This window comes from Carcharhinus amblyrhynchos, chromosome 5 (genome assembly GCF_965287045.1).
Source record: "Carcharhinus amblyrhynchos chromosome 5, sCarAmb.v2.hapA, whole genome shotgun sequence".
Taxonomy (NCBI): Eukaryota; Metazoa; Chordata; class Chondrichthyes; order Carcharhiniformes; family Carcharhinidae; genus Carcharhinus; species Carcharhinus amblyrhynchos.
This window is the reverse complement of record NC_137328.1, coordinates 64,959,329-64,978,825: the sequence shown is the minus strand read 5'-3', so window position 1 is coordinate 64,978,825 and position 19,497 is coordinate 64,959,329. Positions and strand designations below refer to the sequence as shown.

General features: G+C 44.0%; 1 protein-coding gene across 3 annotated transcripts in view; it reads left to right on the top strand.

Moving 5' to 3' along the window:
* The window catches only part of gramd2b (GRAM domain containing 2B), a 111,560-nt gene that overhangs the window by 74,608 nt on the left and 17,455 nt on the right, over nt 1–19,497 (top strand). For all 3 annotated transcript variants that reach the window (XM_080188938.1, XM_080188937.1, XM_080188939.1), the window contains 5 exons: nt 14,182–14,263; nt 15,488–15,557; nt 16,140–16,243; nt 17,039–17,134; nt 17,232–17,303. In XM_080188938.1, the coding sequence (XP_080045064.1) occupies nt 14,182–14,263; nt 15,488–15,557; nt 16,140–16,243; nt 17,039–17,134; nt 17,232–17,303 (424 nt within the window). The remainder of the gene's footprint in view (nt 1–14,181; nt 14,264–15,487; nt 15,558–16,139; nt 16,244–17,038; nt 17,135–17,231; nt 17,304–19,497) is intronic.

Below are 19,497 nucleotides of genomic sequence, written 5' to 3'. Positions count from 1 at the left end.
TCACTTTTTGATGTGCCAGCTCAGCCAACTGAGGAGGAAGATATTTTAAGGTCCAAGATCTCCAACCCAAGACCAAGTTCATGATTTACTGGACAGCACTGATCCTCGTACTCCTATTTGTTTTGGAAATTTCGACAACCTACAGCATTTGGAGGTACCATCTGCAGTGCCTTCACAAGATCCTGTAAATCCATGGCATGAAAGATGGTCCAACAACATTGTCCTCTCCCAAGCCTATGTGAATCTCTCAGAACCAACTCTGCTGGGTGGGACATGTTCCTATCTTGATGCCAAGTCTTGAAGCAGCTGCTCTACTTGGAACTCGGTCACAGCAGGAGACTCCTGGGGGGCAGTGGAAATGTTTCAGGAATGGCCCCAAAGCATCCCTGCTGATTCGTGTGACTGGAGGTGGCCCATCCAGGCAGGCACCAAACACACTGAGACTCCATCTGGAATGCTGACTCAGAGCATCTGATGGAACACAGGAACCTCCAAACAACCCTGCAAGTACCACCTGCCCTGCATGTGGCAGAAGTCTGTATGTCAGGCATCTCTGAACCCATCAACTCGGAATGGAAGCAAGTCAGCCTCAATCACAAGGGACTTGAGTAGAACAGAAAGGAATTGGTGGAGCTATTTTTCTTCAAATCTTTCAGTTCAAAGTTTGTTGTCTTCACTCAAAGGCCAGCTATTCTGAAAATTCCCGGTGGCTGGGGAAAACGTACTTTTCTTGTCAGTTTACCATTGATTTTTGTACCTTTAGTGCAGTTGTTTGAATGCGACCTGACAACTAAAATTTAGGAGCAGTTGAAGCAAAATTAATTAAACTAAAATATGCTTTGAAATGAAAGGCAAAACAAGACCTGCAACTTCAAAGCAAGGTAGTTTTCAGAGTCAGACTTACAGCATGGAAACATTTTACTTTAATGTGCAATATTAATCCATATTTATACTATAATTATTGAGCCATGTGTGCTGCCATTACCCTGTAACCTCTGAACTTGAGATCCGTAGTGACCAACAATCAAATTCTGTATTAACTTCTCCTTTCCCTCCACCTTGAGCTGAGGTCTGTTTGGTAAACATAATCCCATGATGCCATTACAGAATTCAAGGATTTTGATCCAGTGATGATGAATGAGCAGTGACATATTTCCATGTGGCTTGGTGAGGTTCTGTGTACCTGCTACCTTTATACTTTTAGACAGTAGAGGTTGCAGCTTTAGGAGTTGTTGTTTGAAAAAAGCCTTGGTAGGTTGCTGCAGTGCATCTTGTGTATGGTGTACACTGCTGCCTTGTGCCTTTTACATGTGCTGGAAAGGCTTTATTTAGGGCAATTCCCCATATCCATTTTAACTCTATGCCAGACACCACCACAAAACAAAGTTGCAATAAAGCAACATTCAGTCAGATCAGAATACAATATACAATGAAAATGTTATTTTATGTACTTCAACTGAGCTGCTCCAGCTCTTGGAAACTGGCAATGAAGTGGCAGATAGTATTGACATTCATATTTGCATTCCATTTAACTGCTATATAGCAACATCTCCTCATAAGGTTCCCTCAAGGCCATCTTGTCATCATTGATATTATGAAGCGAGTCAGTGAAACTTTTGAAGCCCTTGGTAGGAAATTAAATGGCACAAAATAATATTCATAGTCCTGAGGCCGCAGTTTGACCATGGAGCTGCTACACACAATGCAGCTTGAAAATAAAATGGATTTGATTCACCTGAATGTGCAGGGAGCCAGAGATAAGTGGAGTGTTTCTGAATAGCTGAGGAACATAACTAGCTACAGTTACTGGCACTGAGGCTTCAGCCAAGCTCTCAAGCCCCAGTGACAGAACACTCAGTGAAGCCCCTCTTTTCTGGCAAAGACATCAGATAGTTTAATCACATTGTAACATTACATTTTCAGCATTTGTGTTGATTTATTAGAGTCTCTTTTTTAGATAGATCTAATGGCACACACCTCAAAGACTGCATTAAATCTTGTAATGTAGAATCTGTAAATAAGATGTATTAATTTACAAATCTCCCACATACCATTTCCAAAATGGAAATTTTCACTATTTGAGGTGGCCCAGTGTTAGTACTGCTGCCTCTGAGCGCTAGGGACCCAGGTTCGATTCCTAGCTTGGGTCACTTTGGAGTTTGTACATTTTCCCCCCCATGTCTGTTTGGCTTTTCTCCCACAGTCCAAAGATGTGTGGATTAGGTGAATTGGCCATGCTAAATTGCCCCTTAGTGTCAGGGAACTAACTGGGGTAAATGCATGGGATTATGGAGATTGTGGTTGGTGCAGACCAGATGGGCCAAATGGCCTCCCTCTGCATTGTAGGATTCTATGAACAACTTATTGGGAATGAGGCTCACATCTACAGTTTCTTTATAAAATAATACTACCAGAAAATAAATGGTTTAATTCTCACTTACATTTCAGTTGTTGTCTCTCTCAAGCTAATGCACTTTCTTGCATAATATTTAGTATAGCTGCATCCTTAACTCACTAACCCTGCCCACCCCCAGGGCATGCCATATGGACATTGAGACATATACTGGCTGCCCAAAATATCTTCCCAGCCTGATATGTGGGTCTGTGTTTTGGACGGTTCTCGATCCTGGTTTTAAAGGATCAGGGCTTAGAGGGCTGTGACCAGGTATGGGCATAGGACTGGGTCCAAGGTTCAGAGAACTGAATCCCAGTGCTAACAGGTCCAGATCATCATCTGCATTTCAGCTGATTCAAATATGTGTGGGTTCTAAGTTATTGGATTTTGCGATGTTTGGGCGCAAGAGGTCTGGGCTTTGGATGGGCTGGATCTGGTTTTGATGCTTTTTTTTAATCATGGTGTTGGGGTTCAGGTCTATATTTGGCTTGTTCTGTGCCCATGTTTTTGGCACTGGGTTTTTTGTACTCTTGAGTACAGGTTTTTGGAGGAGTCTGTCTAAAATTTGTAGGCGTAGAATCTAGATTTTTGTGGGCTTTCTGATGTTTACTCCACCAAGAAGCCTGTGGTTTGAAGAGGTAAAAAAATGGAAGCTAATGTGGGGGGGATTTAACTCAATCCATTGAGTACTTGTATCTGCTGATGCAACACCACTTACTACAAAGATAGTGGTAGGAAATTCTTAGTGAACCAAAGTCTGCTTTCCTGGTCATGGTGTGATCTATTGTTTGCTCTGATGTTTTATCAAAATGATTTTTTTAATGGTATCACCCTGGAGTTTGACCAGTAATTGAGTAATGCTTGAATCCTTACAAATCATTTGCATACAGACTTAGATACTGTGATACAGATCTGACACATCAAATCAGTTTATTGACTTTATTAACTTTTCCTTCCTGGCATTGGGTTTCTAAATATTTACTCCCATTACTTGATCGTTTTTCCTGATCTGTCCTCGATCATGAGGTTCTTGTGTATGGGGAAGGCAATTTGTCCCCTCTTAATTCGCCCTCCAGCACAATGTTATGTTGCACTTGCCCGCTACTTGCTGCATCTAGTTGTTTTCTTAAATAATTCCAGGTCTTCTGCATGTAAGTCCATCCCAAGTAGAATCATAGAATCTCTCCAGTACAGAAGGAGGCCATTCAGCCCATTGAGCTGCACCAACAATAGTCCTACATGGGCCCTATTCCTGTAACCCAAAGTATTTTACCCTGTTAATTCCCCTGACTCTAAAGGGTACTTTATCATGGCTAATCCACCTAACCCACACATCTTTAGACTGTGGAAAGAAACTGGAGCACCTGGAGGAAACCCATGCAGACATGGAGAGAGCATGCAAAGCCCATACAGTCACCTGAGGCCAGAATTGAACCGCAGTCCCTGACGTGTGAGGCAGCAGTTAACCACCATGCCGCCTTGGTTACTTTTTACATGAACAACTTCCTGGTATTTTGCTAAAATTCAGACTGTCCTATTCCCAAATTTTAATGTTGAGTATACTCTACATCAACCTTTTCCTGTACCATTTTATTGATCCATAACTAACTCCTTTTGGGCAATTGCCCTGCAATGGAAATGCGCTAAGTGACTTGAATCACAAACTTTGGATGGTTCCAATTACGGTAATGGTTATCCAGAGTTGTATAGAACTGACTGCCCACCCCCACTCACCAATGCACTGCACCATCCTCACAACCCCCCTCCCCCCGCCAGTACATTGCACCACTCTCTCTACCCCCACCCCCCCAGTGCACTGCACCATTGTTGCCCAGCCTAAGTTGGAATATTGGGTGAGAAACTAATAGCTGGAATTCAAGTTTTAAAAATAACTAGGAGTGACATGGCAATCTAACTCAAATCCATGGAATGGAAATCAAGGGTCCTCATTAAATGCTTTTTTTAAAGACCCTCTTATCCTCTGAAAAAACTTAAATCCTTCTATGTAAATCATAGGACCATAAGACATTGGAGCAGAATTAGGCCACTCACCCCATTATGTCTGCTCCATGATTCAATCATGGCTGATATTTTTCTCATCCCCATTCTCCTGCCTTTTCCTCATAACCCCCGATCCCTTTATCTCTGTCTTAAAGACACTCAATGACTTGGCCTCCACAGCCTTCTGCAGCAAAGAGTTCCACAGATTCACCGCTGACTGGCTGAAGAAATTCCTCCTAATCACTTCTAAAGGATCATCCCTTTAGCCTGAGGTTCTGCCCTCTGGTTCTAGTTTTTCCTACTTGTAGAAACATCCTCTCCACATCCAGTCTATCCAGGCCTCGCAGTACCCCATAAGTTTCAAAAAAACCCCCCTCAATCCTCCTGAACTCCGAGTACAGACCCAGAGTCCTTAACCATTCCTCATACAGCAAGATTTTCATTCCAGGGATCATTCTTATGAACCTCCTCTGGACCTTTTCCATGGCCAGCACATCTATCCTTAGATATGGGACCCAAAACAGCCCACAATACTCCTGCTCTTGCATTTAGTTCTTTTGACATGAATGCGAACATTGCATTTGCTTTCCTAACTGCTGACTGAACCTGCGTGTTAACCTTAAGAGAATCTTGAACAATGACTCCCAAGTCCCTTTTGTGTTTCTGATTTCCTAAGCATTTTCCCATTCAGAAAACAGTCTTTGCCTTCATTCCTCCTTCCAAACTGCATAACATCCCATTTTTCCCCATTTGTATTTCACCTGCCACTTCTTTGTCCACTCTCCTAACCTGTCCAAGTCGTCCTGCAGCCCCCCTGCTTCCTCAATACTACCTGTCCCTCTTCATATCTTTGTATCATCTGCAAACTTGGCAACAGTTCCTTCCTCCAAATCGTTAATGTATATTGTGAAAAATTGTGATCCCAGCACTGACCCCTCAGGTACACCACTCGTCACTGGCTGCCATCCTGAAAAAGAGCCCTTTATCCATACTCTCTGCTGTCTGCTAGTCAGCCAATCCTCTATCCATGCCAGGATCTTGCCCTTAACACCATGGGCATTTATTTAATGGTCTTCTATGTGGCACCTTGTCAAAGAACCCTTGGTGTAGAAATCAGCTAGTTCCTCTCTGTTACTAGTGGGTGTTCCATATTTTTACACAGCCAAAAGAGGATACAATATTCAGATATATTCTGATCAGATCACTGTATAATTTGATCATGACTTCCTCGCGCTTTTATTCTTTACGTTTTAGTTCAACATTCTATTAACTTTGAGCCTATTTATATTGCTAGGATGTTCTCAAATTCTCAGCTGTCCTGCCTAGCCCTGACCTTCTATTTAGTGCCACGTGTTTCTCCTTTAGTTTTAACAACGCTATAAAACCCATCACATTTCTCTCTCCAGTTCCAAAGAAAAATGTTATTGGACTCCTGGTTAAGTTTCTCGTCACAGATGCTCTCAGACCTGCTCCAGCATTTTGTTGTTGCTGTTCTCTCCAGCTCATCCTTTTAAACCAATTGTGGCACTGTTTGCTGTGCAACCTCTGCAGTGTCCTTTGCCAATGCCAGTGATGATTTGCCTCCTACTGTAGTATTTTAAAAAACACATTTTACTGTTAGAGTTTGTTTATGCAGCTATGCTTTTCAAGTATAGATCCCTCTCTGATAACCTTGTTAACTTGTTTTGTGTGTTCTATTCATCTCTCAGCCCTTTTGTCTGTACAGGATTTGTAGCAGTAATCTTTCCTTTAATTTGTTAACATCTATTTCAGATCACATTTCTTTGGTATGTTGATCTTGGATTATGTACTCATTTTGCCTATCCAGCATTATTCCTTTCTTGTGTTCTATTGAAATGCTGTTAAAGTGTTTGACTGCAACTCATTTTATTTTCCCCTCATTTTGATCTTGGCACTTTTAAGTACCGTGCTGTTGGTCTTGATTTTAATTGGGTCCCAGTTAACATTAAAGTTGATTGTGCCTCCAGAGCTGCAATGACTTTCATTTCTTGTGTTGTTGGAATATTTTACAATGCATTGCCAAGATGCACACTGCCTCCTGTGACAGTCCTTCATTAAATTTAGCAACACTGACTCTAGATAACTTGTTCCTGTTTTGTATTGAATTGATTGAAGTCACCTTGAAGTTCTTGAGCCTTTGTTGAGCAAACTATCCTCAAGTAGTCTGTAGCACATTTCCATTTTTGACTTGGAATTATTTCTTTAATTTGCAATTTCTGCCCAGTAATTCTTATGGTAGCTTCCCACTCAATCAACTTAATTTTCCCTCTGGTTGTCACTGACACACAAGGCTTAAATGGCTTTCTGTTTACTCCAAAAGGAATGGAGGGGGGGAGTAGCTGAGTATCATTTAGTATTCCTTCCACATCTTAGTTTCTACTGCCACAACAGGCTCCTGTTCTGTCATGTAGTCCTAATGTAAAGGCAGTGACCTGAAATGTCAGCTATTTGTGAAGAGTTAACCTGTTTGAGTATTTCGCGCAATTTTGGTTTTTATATAATTTCTGCATGAGTACTTTAATGCACATTTGCTTTTTGCATGTCCTGCAATGTCAGTTCATGAGTTCTTGCACATGTATGTCTCAGTTATCACCTCCTGGCTGCATTCTATCCGAAAATGTATCCCATCTGGCCATCTCGCTGCAGTTTCCCACCCACCCCCATCTGTCTGCATCAGTGTTCCTTGCAAGTTTTTGTTTGTTTGTTTGTTTGTTTTTGGGTGCAGCCATGGTTGCCTGTGCCAATGTTTTAAAAATTATTTTGTTATTTTAATTCTGTTCAGTCCTGGGTTCAATTCCTGGCTCGGGTCACTGTCTGTGAGGAGTTTGCACGTTCTCCTCATGTCTGTGTGGGTTTCCTCCGGGTACCCCTGTTTCCTCCCACAGTCCAAAGATGTGCAGGTTATGTTGATTGGCCATGCTGAGAAATTGCCCCTTAGTATCCAGGGATGCGTAGGTTAGAGGGATTAGTGAGTGTAACATATGGGGGTATGGGAGTAGGGCCTGGATGGGATTGTGTTCAGAGCAGAATCGATGGGCCGAAGGGCCTGTTCCTGCACTGTAGGGTTCTATGATTCTTACCTGTCTGTGGCCTCTACACTGCTCCAGAAACAGTGCCACCTCTTCCAGTTGAGCACTTTTTTTTTGTCTTCCAGATTCTCAGGTTCATCAATTTTAGATTGTAACAATTGATCCTTTATTTTTCAGGCAATTAAGCAACTTTTTCACTGCTGCATTACCACCACTTTTACCTTTCACCATGATCTCTTGTCTTTTAACCCCTTCTGAATTCCAAGCTATCACAAATCTTCTCTCAACAGACTAGAGGGACTAATGGTGGACAAGTCCCCAGGACCGGATGGAATGCATCCAAGGGTTCTGAAGGAAATGGCAGAGGTGATAGTGGATGCCTTGGTGATTATTTTCCAAACCTCGCTGGATTCCGGGGAAGTGCCGGAAGATTGGAAAACTGCTAATGTTAAGCTGCTGTTTAAAAAGGATAGCAGACAAAAGGCAGGGAATTATAGGCCGGTTAGTTTAACGTTTGTTGTAGGAAAAATGCTTGAATCCGTAATTAAGGAGAAAATAGCGAGGCATCTTGAGAAGAATTGTTTGATAGAGCAGATGCAGCACGGTTTCATTAAGGGGAAGTCGTGTCTGACGAATTTATTGGAATTCTAATGAGGATGTGTCTAGTGCGGTGGATAGAGGGGAACTGGTGGATGTGGTGTTTCTCGATTTTCAGAAGGTGTTTGATAAGGTGCCGCACAAAAGGTTGTTACAGAAGGTTAGGGGGCTTGGAGTTGGGGGTGGGGTGTTAGTGTGGATAGGGGATTGGCTGTCAAATAGGAGGCAGAGAGTGGGTGTCAATGGGTGCTATTCGGATTGGCGGTTGGTGACTAGCGGAGTGCCCCAGGGATTGGTGCTGGGGCCTCAGCTATTTACCATTTATATAGATGATCTGGAGGAGGGAACCGAGTGTAAGGTGTCGATTTGCTGATGACACAAAGATAAGTGGAACAGCAAATTGTGCGGAGGGTGTGGAAAGTCTGCAGAGGGATCTAGATAGGCTGAGCGAGTGGGCGAGGACCTGGCAGATGGAATACAATGCTGGCAAGTGTGAGGTTATCCACTTTGGTAGGAAGGACTACTACTTACAGGGTGAAAAGCTGCAGCATGCTACGGTGCAGAGGGACCTGGGGGTCCTTGTGCATGAGTCGCAAAAACTAAGCCTACAGGTGCAGCAGGTGGTCAGGAAGGCAAATGGGATGCTGGCCTTCATAGCGAGGGGGATTGAATATAAAAGTAGGGAGGTCTTGCTGCAACTGTATAGGGCACTGGTGAGGCTGCAGCTGGAGTACTGTGTGCAGTTTTGGTCGCCGCACTTATGCAAGGATATTTTGGCCTTGGAGGGAGTGCAGAGGAGGTTCACTCGGCTGATGCCGGAGTTGAGGGGGTTGAGCTATGAGGAGAGGCTGAATAGACTGGGCTTGTACTCGTTAGAGTTTAGAAGGATGAGGGGAGATCTCATTGAGACGTATAAGATGATGAAAGGGATGGATAGGGTAGAGGTGGAGAGGTTCTTCCCGCTCAAAGGACAGCAGGACTAGAGGGCACAGCCTCAAGATAAAGGGGGGGGGTGGTTTAGAACGGAGTTGAGGAGGAACTTCTTCACTCAAAGGGTGGTGAATCTCTAGAATTCTCTGCCCATTGAAGTGGTTGAGGCTGCCTCGCTAAATATATTTAAGACGCGGGTTGATAGGTTTTTGGTAGGCAAAGGAATTAAGGGTTATGGGGAGAAAGCGGGAAAGTGGAACTGAGCCACGACAGATCAGCCATGATCTTGTTGAATGGTGGGGCAGGCTTGAAGGGCGAGATGGCCTACTCCTGCTCCTATTTCTTATGTTCTTTTGTTTCCTTGCCTCTGTACTTAAACTGTTACATCTCTTAAATGAGGATTAAAACTGGAAGAGAATTGTGTGCCTTATTAAGGCCCACAGATTATTTCTCCCTATCATCCCAGCAATCCCTTCCCTATCTTTTCCCTCACTGAACAGGAATTAGAATTTGGGGGTGGCACAATGGTGAGCACTGTTGCCTCGCAGCGCCAGAGATTCAGGTTTGATTCCCGGCTTGGGTCACTGTCTGTGTGGAGTTTGCATGTCCTCCTTGTGTCTGTGTGGGTTTCCTCCCAGGTGCCCCGGTTTCCTCCCACAGACCAAAAGACGTACTGGTTAGGTGGATTGGCCATATTAAATTCTTCCTCGGTGTACCCGAACAGCACCAGAGTGTGGCGACTAAGGATGTTCACAGTACCTTTGCAGCGTTAATGTAAGCCTACTTGAAACACTAATGAATAAATAAGCATTAAACTGGCGTCTCTTTGATATTATGACATAAACCAAAAATTAAAGTATCTTTAAGTTTATTTATTAATCCCAAGTAGGCTTACAATAACACTTCAGTGAGGTTACTGTGAAAATCCCCTAGTCACCACACTCTCTGGCACCTGTTTGGATACACTGCACGGCCAATACGCTTAATCAGCACTTTTTTTGGATGTGTCACGTATTCTCCCGTAATGATTGCAGAACTGTTGCGTCATAGTTTGATTAAGCAAATGAGTATCCCATTAAATTGGAAGGCGGCTGTATGATTTAATCCAAGTAGAGGTCCTGTTAGAACATAAGAACATAAGAAATAGGAGCAGGAGTAGGCCATCTAGCCCTTCGAGCCTGCCCCGCCATTCAATAAGATCATGGCTGATCTGTCGTGTCTCAGTTCCACATTCCCGCCCTCTCCCCATAACCCTTAATCCCCTCGCTTATCAAAAACCCATCAACCCGCATCTTAAAAATATTTAGCGAGGCAGCCTCCACCACTTCAACGGGCAGAGAATTCCAGAGATTCACCACCCTTTGAGTGAAGAAGTTTCTCCTCAACTCCGTTCTAAACCGCCCCCCTCCCCCCTTTATCTTGAGGCTGTGCCCCCTAGTCCTACTATCCTTTCTGAGCGGGAAGAGTCTCTCCACCTCTATCCTGTCCATCCCATTCATCATCTTATACGTCTCAATGAGATCTCTCCTCATTCTTCTAAACTCTAACAAGTACAAGCCTAGTTTATTCAGCCTCTCCTCATAGCTCAACCCCCTCAACTCCGGCATCAGCCTAGTAAACCTCCTCTGCACTCCCTCCAAGGCCAAAATATCCTTGCGTAAGTACGGTGACCAAAACTGCACACAGTACTCCAGCTGCGGCCTCACCAATGCCCTATACAGCCGCAGCAAGACCTCTCTACTTTTATATTCAATTCCCCTTGCTATGAAGGCCAGCATCCCATTCGCCTTCCTGACCACCTGCTGCACCTGCAGGCTGGGTTTTTGCGACTCATGCACAAGGACCCCAAGGTCCCTCTGCACCGTCGCCTGCTGCAGTTTTTCGCCACGTAAGTAATAGTCCTTCCTACCATTATTCCTACCAAAGTGGACCACCTCGCACTGGCCAACATTAAATTCCATTTGCCAGTTCCTGGCCCATTCGCCCAGCCTATCTAGATCCTTCTGCAGACTCTCCACACCCTCCGCACAATTTGCCGTTCCACCAATCTTGGTGTCATCAGCAAATTTCCACACCATACACTCGGTTCCCTCCTCCAGATCATCTATATAAATGGTAAATAGCTGAGGCCCCAGCACCGACCCCTGGGGCACTCCACTAGTCACCAACCGCCAATCCGAATAGCACCCATTAACCCCCACTCTCTGCCTCCTATTTGACAACCAATCCTCTATCCACGCTAACACCCTACCCCCAACTCCATGCCCCCTTACCTTCTGCAATAACCTCTTGTGAGGTACCTTGTCAAACACCTTCTGAAAATCAAGAAAGACCACATCCACCAGCTCTCCTCTATCCACCGCCCTAGACACATCCTCATAGAACTCCAATAAATTTGTCAGACACAACTTCCCCTTAACGAAACCGTGCTGCGTCTGCTCTATCAAGCAATTCCCCTCAAGATGCCTCGCTATCTCCTCCTCGATGACGGATTCTAACATTTTACCTACAACAGGCGTTAAACTAACCGGCCTATAATTCCCTGCCTTTTGCCTGGCACCCTTCTTAAACAACGGCGTAACATTAGCCGCTTTCCAATCTTCCAGCACTACCCCGGAATCCAGCGACGTTTGGAAAATAACCACCAAGGCATCCACTATCACCTCTGCCATTTCTTTCAGAACCCTCGGACGCGTTCCATCCGGTCCTGGGGACTTGTCCGCAATCAGTCCCTCCAGTCTGTCGAGCACCGCCTCTCTAGTAACAATAATGTCAGTGAGACCCTCCGGTCCTACCACCTTTCCATCGCTAACACCCGGCAAATTATTCACGTCCTCCTCCGTGAAGACCGAAACAAGAAAGTTATTCAAGACCTCAGCCATTTCCCCATCCCCTACCACTAAGTCCCCCCTCTCATCCTCTAAGGGTCCAACGTTCACCCTAGCCAGCCTCTTCCTTTTTATATATTTATAAAAACTCTTGCTATCCTTTTTTATATTAAGCGCTAGTCCAGCTTCATAGTTTCTCCTACCCTTCTTTATCAACCTCTTTGTCAATCTTTGTTGACATTTAAACCTCTCCCAATCCTCCTCTCGCCCACTACTCTTAGCTACTCTAAACGCCTCCGCTTTTAATTTAACACTTTCCTTCACCTCCTTCGTTATCCACGGTTTATTACCTCTCCTCCTACGGTCCTTTTTGACCATCGGAATAAATTTCTGCTGAGCACCAAGAAAGATCTCCTTAAAGATCCTCCACTGCTCCTCAGCAGACCTACCTTCCAACGCGCTCCCCCAGTCCACATTCGCCAATTCCCCTCTCATCCTACCATACTCCCCTTTGTTCAAACAAAGGACGCGTGTCCGGGAACCCACTTTCTCCTCCTCCATCTGCACCAGAAACTCCACCATACAATGATCACTCTCCCCAAGAGGATCCTTCACCACAAGGTCCCTAATTCTACCCGCCTCATTACATAGCACCAGATCCAAGATAGCTCGCTCCCTCGTCGGCTCCAACACACACTGTTCAAGGAAACTATCCCGGCAGCATTCCAAGAACTCCTCCTTGAGCCCACCGCGTCCAACATGGGTCGACCAATCAATATGTAGATTGAAATCTCCCATAACTACGGCCGTCCCATTCCTGCACGCCGCACTTATTTGCACGTTAACAGCCCGCCCCACCTCCAGATCATTATTTGGGGGCCTATAGACGACACCCACCAGCGTCTTCCTCCCTTTGCTGTTCCTAATCTCCACCCACAACAATTCCACGTTCTGCTCTTTGGTTCCTGTATCATCCCTTGCTACCACCCTGATGCTATCCTTAATCAGCAGAGCTACACGCCCCCCCCCCCCCCCCCCCCCCCCCCAATTAGTTTAAAGCCCTGTCTACAGTCCTATTTACACGATTCGCCAGGACTCTGGTCCCAGCACCGTTCAGACCAACCCCATCCCACCCACCCCAATACTGATGCCAATGCCCCATAAATTCAAACCCATTCCTCCCACACCAATCCCTGAGCCACCCGTTCACTTCCTTAATCTTATCAACCTTACGCCCGTCTGCACTCGGTTCAGGCAGTAGTCCAGAGATAACTACCTTGTCGGTTCTACTTTTTAATTCCATTCCCAGCTTTTCATACTCCCTCCCCAGATCCTCAGTTCGCATTTTGCCCACGTCGTTGGCACCCACATATACCACAATGACCGGATTCTCACCCCCCCACTCCAGGTTCCTCTGCAGCCCAGCTGCGACATCCCGGACCCGAGCACCAGGCAAACAACACACCCTTCTGTGCACTTTGTCATTGTGACAAAGGACAGTGTCAATACCCTTAACCTCACTATCCCCAATTACTACTATGTTCCTTTTCCCCTTCTCTTTGCCTGTGTCCTGCTGCAGCACTGTACCGTGTGCAGTTTGCTCACCAACCTCACCTCCCTCGTTCTCGTTCAGACTGGAAGCAAGAACCTCAAACCTGTTATGCAGATTGAGAGGCTGAGGCATCCGCTCCCCACCCCCCTTCCCCCGCTCCCCACCCCCCTCTTGTTCCTGACCCTTAGAGTTAGCCAGTCTGAGGGGGTGGATGTCACTTGCACCCCATTGACAATGGCACCCTCTCTCCCCCTGATGAGCCTCAGTGTCTGTAGCTCAGCGGCCAGCTCATCTACCTTGAGCTGGAGCTCCTCCAGCAACCTGCACTTACTGCAGACATGGTCACTGGGAAGGACCCTGGGGTCCACCAGTTCCCACATCGTACAGAAACAACACATCACATGCCCCTCCATTATTCACTGTAGTAATATTGAAAATTTCCACACGAACTTACCTGGCCCTTTTTCTCTCAAGCCTTTTTGATCTTAAGCCCTAATAGCTCACTCTGCTTCCCACTCACTCCGCTGCCCGCTGTCTGAACCAGGCCTCCTTTTAAACCTGGCGCTGTTTTAAAGCCTGCTCCCCCACAACTCCCTGCAATCCACTCCCTTAGAATTCTTAAAGCGGTAAATACAAAAAGCCCGCAAAAATGCTTTTAAATGATTTAAACAGTTCTGCAAGGTAACTTCTTGCTACAAAAGTGCTTTAAACTTATTTAAACAGGTTTTTAACAGGTAATTTCTTATCTGTCTCTCTGCTCCCTCGCTCGTCTGCACCAGCAAACAACCTCATCAAGTTGGGTTTGATTGAACCTTATTGTTTTTTCAGATCAAAGACGTATGATACGGTATTTCCAACCACCCCTACGGAATATGAAACAAAACTGGAACGAAAGAAGTCCACATTCAACGTGAGTATTGGAGCAGCACTTCCCAGATCATGCAGCTGTGAGAGTATCTAGCTAACCTAGATCTGGCCTCTGCCATTACTATGGAGTAGTAGAAGATTGATGCAAATGATCAGCCAATTTTTGCATCAGAACAGCTGTTAAGAATTTATGTTGTGTAACTAATATTACATCCTATTATTATATCTACCAAATTGTTGTTTATTCTACACCCCCCCCCCCCACCAAACTTTACCTTCTGGTGTTATTTGTCCACTTGAGGTCAGCAGTAAGCTAATCAATTTGATTCATAGATTGGAATTTACTGGCTGTTCACATTGGCAGGATCTTTTGGTCCTGCCAATGGCACAACTTCGCCAGGGGTTTCCCAGCAGCAAGGCATGCATTCAAAGGGAGGATGGGACCAGGAGATCCCACCACTGTCCAATGGTGGGCTGCGTCCCACCACAAAGCAGATTGAGTGGAAAATCCCATCCTTAATAGCAAAAAACACATACTTGCACTGAATCTAAATAAATAGTGGCTGAATTCAAAATTTCCCCAAGTTTAGTGTTAACATTATTCTTAAATGTCTATATATTGAAATAAACATTTGACCTTGGAATTTTTTTAAACTTTTATTTTGTGGGCAACACTTCTACATGCTAACATGAAACTTAATATTTCAATTTGATCCGTGCACATTTATGATACTAGTGTTTAACCTCCCAGGGCTTAATTAGTTGTATAATCAAAATGTCCTTTTGGAGTTGATTTTCTGGTCATTTAGAAGCCATTACTTTTCCTCAATGGATCCAGAAATAAAAATGAAACCTGGTTGGGAAAAATAGCAGTTTTGTTTTAAGGAAGTTACTCTGGACTAAATGCTTTCAACAATTACGTGTGTGAACTGCTTTTGAAATACCCCCTAGAAATTGATGTAGCAGCTTATTAGTCTGGAAATATCCAATGGGAATGTATAATGTTCTAGCTCATTTTGGTGCGGGAGGGAGGAAGAAAAGAACAAATGGCAGGCAGAAATTAAATATCAAAATGATGCAAGAACTGATTATCTGCCATCACCTTTTCGATTTATAGAACAGAAAGAAAACTGGGAAACATTGTAAATTCGGAAAACCAAATAGCTTGACTGATTTCTCTTTTTCTTTTGCTTTCAAACATCCCTCTTTAATTTAGAGGGACAGAGAGGAGGAGATGTATAAGTATTTTTTTTTTGTCGTCTTTTAGCCTTCAAAGACTAATGCAACCTACCACAAGCTCTTTAAACATGTCGAAAAAGATGAATTATTAAAACAAAGTAAGTGGACAACTCACTTCTCTCATGATTTACCAATCCCAATGTCATAAATAAGTAAGTGACCAAGTGGAGATGAGTTCTCTCCCTTCACGCTAAGAAAAGATCAAATTGACAATCTTCATATTACACTCCTGTGCTGCTTTTACGTCTTGTTCTATGGGTTCAGGGCATTTCTTGGTACTGTGTCTTAAGTGACCATTTGTGACTCTAAGTAGTGAGCTTCAGTAACCTACAAGTAACATAAGTAAATATATTCCTACCTTTCATTACTGGCAGAACTGCACTTCCACTGGAGTCATGGGATAAATTCCTTCTTTCTACCCCTATGTGCTAGCCCAGTGGCATGGAGCCACTTTCCCTGTTGCTATTCCCAAGTCTGGTCAGCTAACTCAGCACATGCCAGGAATGGGAAGACTCCTGTTTGCTGAGCACACCAACACAACCTCATTGATTTGGGTAACAGTGTTTTGGAGGTGCTTGCACTTAGAAGTCCAGACCAGCTGTATCAAATTGTGACATTTTTCATGACTTGAACAAGTAACCGTTTTCTTGCTAAAATACTGGCACTAAATTTATTTATAGGCTTTACATGCGCTTTACAAAAGGACATACTGTACCAAGGGAAACTGTTTGTATCTGAAAACTGGATTTGCTTTAATTCCAAAGTTTTTGGAAGAGATATTAAGGTATGTGGCTTTTTTAAAGCTTGTATAGGGGAGGATTTTTGCCAGACCTGGCCATAATAGCGATGCTTAATTGGAAATGTCATTTGAAAATTTTTATCTTGAGTGAGGAATTTAGTGGCCTGTTTCTGCACCAGTTTTAAAAAAAAAAGGGTGGCGATCACAGTATTTTCTTGCATTTTGAGCTTCGTATTCTAGTAAATAAGATAGCACAGTGGCTAACAATGCTGCCTCACAGTGCCAGGGACCCAGGTTCGATTCCTGCCTTGGGTCACTGTCTGTGTGGAGTTTCCCAGTGTCTGTGTGGGTTTCCTTCATGTGCTCTGGTTTCCTCCCACAGTCTGAAAAATGTGCTGGTTAGATGCATTGGTCATGCTAAATCCTCCCTCAGTGTATCCGATCAGGTGTCGGAGTGTGACGACTAGGAGGATTCCACAGTAACTTCATTGCAGTGTTAATGTAAGCCTACTTGTGACAAGTAAACTTTAAACGCCTTTTTATTTGTTTGGAACAATACATTTGCTCCTTGGTTTTGGGTTTTCCCATGGCCATCTGCCTTGCCAAAAATATTGATTTAATCTCAAAAGATGTGAAGCATAATTTTGGACTGGCTCTGTTCCATGAATGGAATCTTGCTAGAGAGGTGCACAGGTAGGAGATAAGGCTTTGCAGAATTTACCCTTTGTTGTATTGAGATTCTAAAATGCAAGTCTGCATAATGTTCTGTAACTTTGAAAACTGGCATCAAGTGAATTGGGTATAAAGTTTGTAATATTTTGTTTGCTTTTTACATTTTAGATTGCAATACCTGTCTTTTCTGTGACTCAGATCAAGAAACAGAAAACTGCCTTGCTGGTGCCAAATGCCCTGTGCATATCAACAGAACTTGAGAAGGTGAGTATCCAGTTACGTCATAAATACAGCTACTTTGCCAAGCAAGTATGATCCACCTGATATTTACTGAAGTTTAATAATGCTCTTTCTGTTGCAGTTTATGTTTGTCTCGTTGCTGTCCAGGGATGCAACTTACAAGCTTTTGAAATCTGTTTGTGGACATCTGGAGGTGAGCCAAAGTAATTCACAGAATCATAAAATCCCTACAGTGCGGAAAGAGGCCATTCAGCCCATCGAGCCTGCACCGACCACAATCCCATCCAGGCCCCATCCCCATATCTCTACATATTTACCTGCTAGTCCCTCTAACCTACACACCCTGGGATACTAAGGGACATTTTAGCAGAACCAATTAACCTAACCTGCACTTTTTTGGACTGTTGGAGGAAACCGGAGCACCTGGAGGAAACCCACACCAACACAGGAAGAATGTGCAAACTCCACACAGACAGTGACCCAAGCTGGGAATCGTACCCACGTCCCTGGAGCTGTGAAGCAGCAGTGCTAACTACCGTGCTGCCCACTTACTTAATTGCAAATAAAGACTAACCATGAGATTTTTGTTTAATAATCTAATCAGAAAAATGTCACTGGTTCATTAGATAATGCCATGGTGCTTATCAACCTTTAACTTGGCCATTCTTGTGGTAGATAGAGGAGAAGCGTGGCTGCCTACACTTCACACTTGTTGAAAATTGCAAGTTGCCCAAAGAAATTTTCTGTAGATTCTTGCTGCAGTGTTTGTGGACCCACAACATTCAATTAATCATTTTTTTTCCTTTCAGTTTTTTATATTGATTTGACCTGCCTCAGGGACTTTCATCTAGGCTTCCTGGTTTTAAGGGCTTGCTGAGGGAAATGCATTGTATGACTTGCATCTCTTGTATACTTTGAATTATATTACATCTGCTGAATAGAGCATTGATGTAGACCCACCCTGAAAATGATCACATCTCCAGCAAGGATAGAAAGGCCCTGCTAAACTGGGCATTGGATTCTGACGGCCCCAGAAGATCAGCACCAAAAATTTTCTCAGCAACATAAATTGCGTATGATAGCAGAGACTGAAAATTGAAATTGCATGAGGAATCTGAGGGGACAACAAGAATGTAGATCAAAATGCTTGACTTTTTTGGAAGTCTATCAGTGCCAAAAGAGCCAGAGCTGTCCTGCACTAACTTGGCATTGGGTTTATGCCAAGAGCTTGGAACCCATTGTTTCTAATGTGGAAGTGGTGGCCATCTCCAATAGTGTATTTGTGGTTCCAATTATGAAGCTGAAGCTTGCGTTGGAGCACAAGCAGCTCCCATCAAGTACTCAGTGAACTCATACAGTGCCAGCTTGGGGCCATGCAATCTCTGACTGGTACCGTCAGGGCTGTGGATTACTGTACAAAAAGCCTTGCAGAGTATTGCACTGGCTAGCAAGCTAGCTTGCAACTGATTACTAGGTTTGCTGAGGCACTGCCCTAGTGGAATGACAGTGGCTTTGTAGAGCATGATCCTGCTTATCTTCCTTATCTTCCCTGAGTCGCTCATTGTATAACTTTCTTGGGATGAATGAGCATTCATTAGGGGAGGTGATGGCCTAATGGTATTAACACCTAGACTATTAATCCAGAAACTTGGCTAATGTTCTGGATACCTGGGTTTGAATCCCACCATAGCAGATGGTGGAATTTCAATTGAAATTGAATTGAAAAAAAATCTGGCATTGATGATCTACTGATGACCATGAAACCATTGTTGATTGTCAGAAAAACCCATCCGGTTCAATTATATCCTTTAGGAAAGGAAATCTGCCATCCTTATCTGGTCTGACCTACATGTGACTCCAGAGCCACAACAATGTGGTTGACTATCAACTGCCCTTGGGCAACTAGGGACGGGCAATAAATGCTGGCTGGCCAGTGATGCCCACATCCCACAAATGTTTGAAAAATCACCCTTCTACCACTGACAATCTGCCAGCCACCCAGACTGTTTTCACCAAGGCTAAGAGTAAGTCGTCCACACAGGTCTTCTAGGTGTACCAGAAATGCTTGAGGTCATTCTTCTGGTACATATGCAGGCTCCACCACTCAGTCATGTTACAGTCAATGGGGAGCATAATAACACTAGGAAAGTCAAAGGGGCACAGATGATGGGCACTGTGGGAATGGTAATATTGCATGCAAGTTTTATTTTCATTTATAAACTTGGATTGTTTATTTTTTGTATTGCAACCAGGACTCCTTGATGGTGAATGGGGTTGCAGTTGCTGAGTTCTTCCTATAGTTGCCATACTTCCTGCTGCTCATTATTTCTAAAAAAAAACTCATCTCCAAACTGTGGCTTGTCTCCTCTCTTTGCAACTGGATCCTG